The sequence below is a fragment of the Rhagoletis zephyria genome, unplaced genomic scaffold, assembly GCF_001687245.7.
Source record: "Rhagoletis zephyria isolate East Lansing unplaced genomic scaffold, Rhagoletis_zephyria_1.1 Rzeph_scaffold_01466, whole genome shotgun sequence".
Taxonomy (NCBI): domain Eukaryota; kingdom Metazoa; phylum Arthropoda; class Insecta; order Diptera; family Tephritidae; genus Rhagoletis; species Rhagoletis zephyria.
In genome coordinates this window covers 17934-29333 of record NW_016158550.1, presented here as the reverse complement: position 1 = coordinate 29333, position 11400 = coordinate 17934, and the positions used below count along the sequence as shown (strand labels likewise).

Here is an 11400-nt window from a genome sequence, read left to right as displayed (position 1 = left end):
TTTATTCATTATATGGAAGCCAATGCGACAAAAAAATTCTAAAAAATTAACGGTATTCGTAGCCACTTGAAATTTGCACATTTGCACTAAAATTGCAGTGGCTAAAAAACTGTGTACTCAAAAAAATTCTAACACTTCCGAGAAAAAAGTTTGAAACTTAGGTGAACATTTGTTGCACTTTTTTGAAGCCTTCTACCAATTGTTAAACTTGGGTTTATAAGGGGTTTATTAGCGAAAGAACTGTATTTTAATTGAAAATTCTTAAAAATAAATAAATAAACATAAGTGGCACACAATATCACTTTGAAATGGCGTGCTATAGATATGACCGATACTGTATATATGTATACAAAATTGACCGCGAAAGTTTTTTCATGGCTTTAAAATACCATGGACGGAATGATGAAAGCTGTTATGGTACTTTTGGCCGTGGTGAATGCTTTACCAAATTGTAGCATTTCTAAAAAAGTGATAACAAGAATAGTGCCATTTGTTAATATTGTAACAAAACTATACAAAACAGAGGATCAGCTTGTTGATTTTTTTTTTGGATATCTGAAAATACAAATATCAACCGGATCTTCGTAATTCGGATAACCGAATAATTGCACAAACGAATATCAACCGGATATCCATACTATCCGGATTTTATTCGTGTCAACGGATAAGCCGCATGGATATCCGGATATTCGAATATGCGGATAGTCCCAGCCCTATTCAGCACTTTATTTGCTCTTAAATTGTTGAATTTTTTCATATCATGAAATATAGAAATTCACGTGCGTCGGTCACATACTCACTCACCCGATAATAGAGTAATGAACGTTCCTAATCTTCATGTAATCGGCTCTGATGGATACCTGAATGTAGTTTTATTATATTTTGAATAATATTGTTTTCGTGCTTTCACTTCCATTGTGGAGCCGCGCGTCTATTCAAGTCAATAAACGCATTAGTCTGGGCCAGAAATACCTTGCAACCGCTCAACATATGGCTTTGATGTACAAATTTCTGTGTACATATATGTAATCACAAACATACACAAATATGCACTCGTGTGCATACAATATTTAGATTTAGAGATAAATACGGCTATACGACTTGAAGAAGCATATGTTTCCTTTAAGATATTCGGAACTTTCTATACACTTTTCTAAATATTTGTAAATGTGCAAACCCATCTGGTGACAGTCTTGTTTTGCTCTATTACTATATTAACCACAAAAATGCACTTACACTGTCTTATTCTTATTGATTATCAATTTGGGAATACATACCTAGTATGTTATGCCAAAGCCGGCGATACTAAAGTATGAACATACATACATATGTACATATGTATATGTACATATGTAAAGAATCAGGATTTCCCAACACGTTCATTCACTTTGTCTGCAGCTTTAGCTCATTCAAGACTTTAGGGAAATCCGATGTTATTGGCATTATTCGCATACTGCTTCTAGCCTTGGCTAAGCGTAATGTAAGGATGAAGGACCTCATTGTACAAATGTATGTATGTACGTTATGTGCATGTGTTGGTTGGTCGTATGTTCATTCACACAGCTACTTATGCGAATTCAATTTAGCATAACTTAACGGTACCTTATTATTGTATATTTTGCAGGTATCCTTTAGTCAGGTTGAAAACTGTGTGCACTCGTGTCTGTGTTGTGTTTGTGTCTGTGTTGACTTACTTGGTGTTAGTCAGTAGACTTAGGAGCACTCCTTTAGTTTGAGGAGAGCGATTGGCGCACTTTGTTTCGGCACGTTTCGCCTTTACAGTTCATTTGTTTGTAATGCTGCATTGTTGCCAGTATTTTCGACGGGCATTGTGGTTTAGGTAAATTGGATTTTAAGTGAAGCTGGTATGCTTTTGGTCCTTTATTACTACTGTAGCGAGTGCACTTTTGACGCTCTGATGTGAGGATAGAAAAGACCAAAACAATTTGTATCAAAGTTCAGTTGTGTGTTGGAGTTATTCGTACATACATAATAATTTAAAACGTAAACATAAGCATGTCCACCAATACTTTGTATGTAAAATACAAAAAAAAATACTGAGAGATTTGAAATTTTCGAAATGGTCTTACGCTGCAAACATTTTTTTTTTATCCTTTTTGAAGCTAATTTGTAATTTTACATAGTTTCTTTATAATATAATAGATAATATTCACAATTATTTCTTTCAGATCGAAGACGAAGGCAACCATGGCAACGATGAAACCCGTCTTTTCATTCTATCTTCTTTGGCTCAGTCGCAAATGAGTCGTGTCGCATGCATTTTATGCGAGGAGCCGATGTTGGTTTTCGATCGCTATCCGCTCGTGGATGGATCCTTCTTTTTGAGTCCGAAACAACATTCAACCGGCTGCATTGAAGTAAGTTGGCTTATAAATAAATATATATGTATGTGAGACATTCTTTTTCATATCGGACACCAAATTTGGTGTCACACTTTCGATTGGCTTCAAATTTTTTTTATGGGCTCTATACATAAAATAAGCTATCACGTGTTCGAGGAATTTTTTTTTCGCTTTTTTCTTGGGAGATATGATCTGTCAAAATTTGAATTATTTTTCGTGATTCTGACTAATCATGGACTCCTTCAAATCGTTATATCTCGGATTCTGCTGATCGTAGAGACTTCTTCTAAACGTAATTTTAAAGCTAAGAAACGGGTCAAGATTAGCTTAGATTAACTTAGCTATTAACAGTTGGACTTTTTGAAGTTGATTGCATAGTGAAGACCATTTGAAGCGAATCGGAGTCATGATATATTTTTTTGTTACGAAATCCGTCCGACTTAAAAAAGAATGGCTGATATACTTATATCGAGTAGAGGTTGTAGGCTGCGACCGGTGGCTTACCATAAATTTAAGTTAGTTAAATGTAATTGTATAGTAGATTTATTCTACTTTCTCTTAGTATTATATAAGGCTCATTTTACACCGACGCAAAAAAAATAGTACGGTGCAAAAAATCAAGAAAATTGCACGAATGTTTTAAGCGGCAGAGTACATGTTATAGACCCCGAAGAGAAATTAATAAAAAGTGTTTAAAAACACCTTGAACTTCTGGATTTAGTCTTCTTACAGAAGAAATATTTTCAGTTTACACTAATTTTGCCCAGACACTTGTTAAGTTATTCTAAAATAATTACAACATCAAGAATATTCAAAAAATGACGGAAATGCTTGAAAGAGGTAAAGTGAATGACTCTGGTTTTGTTTTAAATATGAACACCAACAGCTACCCTTTGTGGCTTCATATTTCGACTGTACATACATACAAAGATTTAAGTTGACCATTAAACCACAAAACAATTAGTTCGATTGCCACCTTCTACTTTGTTTTCTTGGTTACATTTTTAGACGTCACTACGGCGCACAGTGAGCTGAAACGAAACCGAGCGGTCAGAAAATATCTCCGTTTAGAACTAACTGTTTTGGCTGCTTTTTTAATTAAATGTAAATGTATGTATATTTCACGGGCAAAGTGTACGAAAACAAGTTTTCAATAAGTAATATTTCATTTAAAAAAAAAGTATTAGTAAAATTCTATTAAAGAATCGCTAAATGTTATTTTTTAGCCTTGATTTTACCTTTAACCTTAACCTTAACTTTAAAGTTAACCCTAACCTTAACCTTACCTTTAACCTCAACCTTAACTGTAAGCTCAACCTTAACGTTAACGTTTATCTAATTCCCTGAAAATCTCAATCTGAGCCTCTTATGTCTTAACACAATTGTCACCGCTGCGCATGCTTGGTATACCTACATATGTACACTTTCTTAATTATGAAAAAGCATCCATGAACTGTAAAATGCTTAATCTTAATATGGGCGTATCTGAATTGAATACTTCCATTATACATGCACTACTTTTGAACACGTTTTTATTTGATTTTACTATTTTTCCCCCTTCGAGAGTATACTCAATATGTGCGCGCTAAATTTTGGTATGAAAGTATAATCTTTAAATGCGTACATTTTTAAACGATAACCAAATAAAAAATATTCATTTTTATTATGTGTTATTTCCCTCAGTGTTTTACATAGTTTCCCTTTGGACTATACGTTTTTAGTATCTTTAATTAAAAAAGTTAATTCCAAGTGGAGATACTTTATTCTGACCACAGGTTTCGTTTCAGTCCATAGTGTGACGTGTAAAGTCAAATTCCGCTGTATAAAAATGTAGTCTCTTCCCAAACACTTACTTTACAATTGATACATTTACTGATATTAGTTTCTCATTTAATGGAATAGTAAAACTTTTTCAACCCAATTTTTTTTATCGCGAAGTACCAGTTAACGAAAAACGCGTAGAAAAGGCTACGCGACCGCAGCATTATTAACAACAAACATAGCAAAAAGGAGAAAAGGCCAAAAATACAGCCACCACCACATCACATATTGATGTTGCATGCAACATCGTTTGGCTGCATGACGAGAACAGCATCTGCCTATATATTTGGCAAAATGTAAATTCATGTTTATGAAAAACATACATATGTATGTGTGTAAGTATGCATGATGCAGTCATTTTACCTTTCGAATCGGGACTTAGCTAAGTTTCCTTACGCCTACTCGATAAGTCCAAATTTCATACCCTTTCTCGGGTGACTTCTTCGCTCTGTGCAACTTGCCATTTAGCTTATGCGCAAACAAACTTGTGTACATATGTAAGTATGTATACATATGGCATCGTAAAAATATATGTAAGCACCCAGCTCTTTGGTTGCCTATTGCCGCCTGTCTGGCTCATTTACTCGTAGTTCGCGAACGAATTTATAACTCTTTGTCAGCTGGGCTGCTTTTAGAGCGAGCTGTCACAAACTGCCGCTAAACGCTCGCCAATAGCGATGGGCTTTACCGCTGCTACCTCTTGCAATCACTGTCATTCCCATCAAATCTTTATGGCCCGTGTGTTGCTAGCGTTGCTTGTGTTGTCTGACAAACAATGTCTGGATGCTTTGTGGCTGCCCGTTCGTTGTGGGCGTACTGTCTCTGCTCTACACCATTTGGTCACGAAGAAGTTTATGCATTGCATTATTTCAAATTAATATATGTAGGTATCTGCCTGTAGGAATTACTGCTGGTGTAGGTGTTCGAGCCAGTGGCGGACGCCCAGTGCCAGGAAATGTCAGTCGACGAAGAAAGTTTCTTTTGCAGTTTTGTACGGATTCATTCCGCCGGCTCTCTGGACGTCGCCGTGAACTTTTCGTGCGTGTCGTCCGTTGCTTGAGTTTTTTTTTTTACTTTTTGATTTCCCTGTTTGGTGGTATTAGTTTTTTCCATTTTGATGAGTTCACAAAATTTTAATCTGTTCCATGCTTGCGTGCAGTAAGATCAACAATGAAGCGTATGTACTTTTGTAAACGGCAGTGGCGTAACTATACCACCTGAGACCCGTGACAAATTCCTTCGATGGGCCCTCCCAGTAAAAATCGTCACGTTGTAATTTAATTTTAACCCTGGAGTACTAACCATATTTTACATACGTTAGTACTAATGATCGTCGATTAGACGATGCCTCGTTAAAACCCTTTTCTTTTTTGAAAAACAAAAGGAAACTAAATGTTATACATAAATATTATTAAACTTATAAATTTGATGTTTGAACATAATTGTTGGGTAAAAATTGGGCTCGAGCACCCCCTGCCCCTACCCGACTACGTCCATGATACGAGCAATATTCTACAAGTGCTGATATTTGATATTGCTCCTTGTATTTAACACATGGTCATAATTATATTTTTTAACCTTTTTTCCAGGTGAATTATGAAGGAAGACCACTGTATTTGACTTGCGTTTGCATGGCTTGCTTGGACGGTAACTCAACCAATCGTGTAATTAATTGCAGGTGAGTTGAAACGCAGCATATTTGTGGTCATTTACCTCTTTGGTACGTAAATACCGCTAATGGAGGACTCGATCTGTTATGTGACATTTCCCTAAAAGTCTTGCAATAAAAAATAAATAGCCATATGCTTTTCGGAAGAAAATCGACAACAGAAAGGAATATTTTTGGCATTTTTTTCGCAGGATTTACACTTCCTTTAGCTGTGAACATGGCTACATAATTTTCTGTGGTTTAAGAGATAAATTCGTCTTGACTGCAAAGGGGTTAAGTGGCATTGTAGAAATGATTTTTTTTTTGTATATTTCGCTAGTGTGATTAAGAGGAGCCATGAAAGTATTGTTTACATTAATTTTCAAAGTGTTTAGCTTCAAATAAGTCCATGAGAGCAGAAGTGGTCTATTAATTTTTTTTTTGTACTTAGATTCCAGTATTAGTTTCAAATGTGATAGTTTTTAAAGAAAAGGTCGCTTATTCCTTAATTTGATTGTACACTTTTATTTTAAGAATTTATCACATTTAAGACTGTTTTAAGTAGGTAAGTGCAAAAAGAAACAAATAATAATGGGTCAGGCCACTTCTGCTCTCATGGCCTCAAAAATCTTGTTCTCGAGAATATTTTGTTATCATTTGTATGAAAGACAGTCCACCATTTTCCGTAGGAATAAAATTACTTACTCATTTAATTGAACTCTTCAATAACTCGTTCTCGTACTTGGTCATCGTTCCATTTTGATAACGCTGCATTTATTTTCATTTTAAAGGTTCTGCGGTGAAATTTGGGATGGATCGAATCTAGTCCTCGGCACCATGTATTCTTATGACATTTTTGCCGCAATGCCGTGCTGTGCTGAGCGTCTAAAGGTAAGCAAAATTAGTGATATTCGAACAAATAGCATTAACGCTGTGAGATGGAGATAACAGTTTTTTTACTGAATTTGTCCAACTTTTTTTTCTAATAACATAGTAGTTAGTAGTTAACTTGTTACCTAATTGGTAACTTTTTGTATTACCCAAAGGCTTTGTTAATTTCAAACCGTCTCGTTTGTATTGTTTCTCCTTTGCAGTGCAATAACTGCTTCAAATTGCTTTTGCATCCGCAGCAGCGTCTAAATTTCTACAGTGACTATTCGCACTGCGTCACCTGTCCGTATTGCGCCACGCAGGACACGCACTTTGTCAAACCGCTGAGCTTCTGCTACACCAAAAGCAACGTGGTACGCCACCAGCCGATCGCATAACATGAGGCCCCGTTGGAGTCCACGGAGATGCTGGCGGCAGCGACAGCAGCCACACAAGCAACAACAGCAGCCAACACTGCCAGCATTGCCGCTCCAACGGCGAACAATACAAGCAATAATAACATTAGCAACATCATGCAAACGAAGAAAGTTATTCTATACAATCCATCAATTGATTACTCTGCACCGCTGCAACAACAAATCAATCCTGACATCATTGGCGCTCATCCGCACGCTCAACAATATCAGCAGCAATGCAGCGCCAGCGGTGCCAGCAACGTTATACACAACACAAATCAGGTAAGACAGCCACAACAACAACAGCAACAACCACAACAACAACAACAGACGCAGACGCAGACGCATCAACAGCCACGTGTGCCGGCATTTACGCCAGTAGCTGCTGCACGCATGTCCTTAGCTGGATTGGCAGCTGCAGCTACAACAACAGTAGCCGCCGCCCAGACGTCGACCCAGCAGCAGCAAAAGCAACAGCTGGTACACCAGCAACAAATGCTGGCAACACTACCGCTTAAATTAAGTGAGCAATGTAACCTAAGTAATTTGCATTTGAATAGTTTCGTTAATGAAATAAGCCCGATTAAGTCAGGCCTCGAACAACCGCACATACAGCAACACCAACACCAACGTAGTAACAATCANAGTTTCGTTAATGAAATAAGCCCGATTAAGTCAGGCCTCGAACAACCGCAGATACAGCAACACCAACACCAACGTAGTAACAATCAGGTGGTGGTAGGGTTGATAGGTCGCAATGGCGAATCCAGCGCTTTGCTAGCAAAGAGTAGTGTCGGTAGCAGTATTAGTAATTTATTAACTAGCAATAATTTAGCAACGACCACAACAACACCGGCAGCATCAACAACAGCAACGGGCACATTCTCGCGCGAAACAGGGGACGCCGCAACCATCTCAGCACCAACGGCTAACAAATTGAATGCGCTCTGGAGCCAGCCGCACGCAGCAGTCAGCTCATTCATCAGCGGTGGTGGCTGCATCACAGCCGCAGGCCAACCGTTTGGCAACCCAACTGGCACCACTGACGCCATCTCAACGCTGTGGGGTTGTACGCCATCGTCCATCTCCAGTGGCGCCTCATCCACCAGCGGCTGTTCGAGCGGATCCGGCTCGCAGCCTTCACTAAGCCCCACTTCCAGCACATCCACGCGCCCAGATTATCGCAGCAGCAACAGTAAAGAGCCGTTGTGGTCGGTGTCATCGCCGAATACAAACAACTCACTCAGGGATAATTATTACACCACAAAGACGGGTGTAGCCATAAATGCAGCAATCATGCAGGCCGGAGGGACCGGTGCCGGTGGTGGTGTTTCAGGAGTCCATACGGGCGATAAAAACCAGCAATCAACATCGCCCAGCGCATCCTCCACCTGTTCGTCCGCTTCGTCGACCTGTTCGTCTGGATTGGGCTCGAACTCGAGCACTGCCATTGACGTCGGCGTGTGGCCCAATTGCAAGCTACAGAGCTTCTTCGCAGCCGATAACTGTGCCGCCACCACTGCCGCAATCGAGGACACCTCACAGTTTGCCAAGATTAGCAATATTTGGGACATACCGAACCCGGCAGCAGACAACACTACACGCACCACTGCTGACCTATTCACCGATCTCTGGCGCACCAACACTAACGACAGGAGCAGTGTCGCAGCAGCAACAGCTGCATCACGAATGACCAGCAACACAAATGCTGATGTGGATGTGGGCGAGTCCATAGACTTCACAGATGCCTCGAGCATTTGGCGCACAAACGTCCAGCCCTCAGCCTTCGCCGGCGGAGCAGGGAGCCGTGCGCTCACCAAACAGCTACCGACAACAGCCGCACCAGCTGGCAGCAATAACAAAGGATTTCGTTCAAATTCAACCGCCGATGGGGACCACTGCATGGGCGCTGGCAGGGGCGTAGTGGAGGCTGATGGCGGCACGGCCTGCATGCAATTGTTTTCGGAGCAATTCCTCAATTATATAAACATAATGAATTACGCTGATTAACTCTACAAAGGACGAAAATTTTTTGAAAGTATGAGAGAATGAGAAAAGCGTCAAATGTAAATGTACGGTGCAGCAAGCAGCGGATTGCATACGAGAAGGGAAATCTAACCAAGCAAACTATTGTTAAAATAAAAATAAAAGATTAGAAAAAGGCAGGTTTATTTGTAGTAATAGTAGTAACGGAAAACGTTAGGTACCGGTAATTTTGTTGTTTCTTCTGTGCGTTACGTTACTTGATGGTGAAAGAAATATTTGAAAAAAAAAATAATAATAATTCAATATGTAATGAATGACAACAACAACTAATAACTATAAACACACAAAATATTTAATGACATTGTTATTTAGTTACAAATAATGCTACTAAGTAATATACGTGCATACATAAAACGTTTATTGAAAACGAAAAAATTAGTCCATTTAGCTTAGTTTTTTTTTATATAGATGTAATTTAGTTTGCACACTGTGAAATAAATGCCGTGCGGGAAACACTTTGCGTTCAGCGAAAGAGCCTTGTAACTGTGAAACGCAAACTGTTTCCGGGCAACTAGAAATAGCTTAGCATATTTCCCTCAACGTTTGTTTGAATTATTATTTAGTTAAATTCTAAAATCTGCAATTATCATCACTGAAATCAATATGTGTAAATTTTTTTATGTTTAAATTAATTTTGTTGATTTTTGTTTGAGTTTTTTTATATTTTACATTTTACTTACCGCAAATTAACCTTAAATAATTTATGTATGTTTAATTACAATTTTTAGTTATTTCGCCACATCTATGAAAACTTTGTACTTGTTAAGCTATTAAGTATGGAAAATGCATAGAATTTTTAAAGAAAATTTACCAAATATTTTTGTTAGTATAAAAGCAAAAACTTGCAACAGCTGATTACCTACTATGAAACCATCACAATTTTTGTGTTTCATTTAATTACTTTTGTAGCATGTTGTCGTATAAATTTATTGATTAGCGTTACTTATTCCTTTCGGTTTTCACTTTTAATTTTAAAACAAATATTGCTGTGTTTTTCAATAAACATAAATAAACCTACTTTTGCAAGAGGAATGAATAAACAATTGCGCTTAGTAAGTTTATCTGCCTAACTCTATATATGTATTTAGAAAGGAGCAATTGTTAGTAAACGTGTGTTAAGAAGAACCGTAATTAGTGATTAGTAGAGTATGAGAAATGCAATGAAGAAAATACTAATGTGTTTAGCTATTCGTTGATTGTAATTTTTTTAATGTAACATCTTTACCTTCAATTGGTAATTATAATGTAGAGACCCACCTCAGATGGACATCACTTTTTTGCACCCCATGCAGCCAAGCAATTTCGTACTTTGAAATCGGATTGGAACGGGAGCCTTGCCGATTCCCGTTCCGTTTACAATAGACAGAGCCGGTTATTTTCACTGTTCATGTTTGCTTTTCTTCTTCTGGGTAGATCAAAAACACAACAAAAAAAATGATTATACTAACTAAAGTTTTTAACAACACGGTGTAACAAAATTAAGAAAATCGAACGAACTTTTTAAGCGACCGAGTAATGGTCTTAGATCTGCTTGAAGGAATAAAAAAATTTCGTAAGACTACTTGGACTAACCAATTTTTGGCTCAGTTATTTGTTAAGCAATTTTATACATAAAATGGTTTCGGAAAGGATTTTTGAGGACTTGCCCCAAACTTGATATGAATACATACATATGTATGTATGTACATTCGGCATTTGTCTTTTTAAATTAAATATACCTGTGAGGAAGGGACGAAGAGTGTTCAAAAACCAAAAAGTAACGTTTTTTCGAAATGTGGTACAACATTAAAATGAAACATACATACATATGAGGCCTTGAGAGCCAGAATCAAAACGGTAAAAGCTCGTGGTATGCTCTTTTAGTTTTCTATTACTATAATTTTTAGCATGACGTACTTAGGTGCATTGAACTTTTCAGTAAATATCGTATTTATTATATATAGATCATTCTTTCTTATACTTTTCTTACATTTTTTGTGGATAGGCTACTCTGCCTCTCATGGCCTCATACATGTGTATGTATGTAATGAAAAAATTCCACTGCGATCAAAATTGGTCTCTAAATTTTATTTTTCATTCGGTAGGAGTTTTCCATTTACATACATACATATCCCTCATTTACTTCAATAGTGTCATAATCCAAATCCAAAAATACAAAAATTTAGTTAAGTAGGTATGCCGAAATAACCGCTACCACTTCCATTATGTTGTGTACTAATTCCATATCTGTATCGAT

The 11400-nt window shown here is 37.6% G+C and overlaps 1 protein-coding gene across 1 annotated transcript in view; it reads left to right on the top strand.

Moving 5' to 3' along the window:
* Window positions 1–10590, top strand: part of heca (hdc homolog, cell cycle regulator) — a 95538-nt gene extending 84948 nt beyond the window's left edge. Inside the window, 5 exon segments of the mRNA XM_017617694.1 lie at window positions 2190–2378; window positions 5774–5862; window positions 6624–6723; window positions 6927–7741; window positions 7817–10590. Of these exon segments, the coding sequence (XP_017473183.1) occupies window positions 2190–2378; window positions 5774–5862; window positions 6624–6723; window positions 6927–7741; window positions 7817–9128 (2505 nt within the window). The 3' untranslated portion in view covers window positions 9129–10590.
* The last annotated feature ends 810 nt before the right edge of the window (window positions 10591–11400 follow it).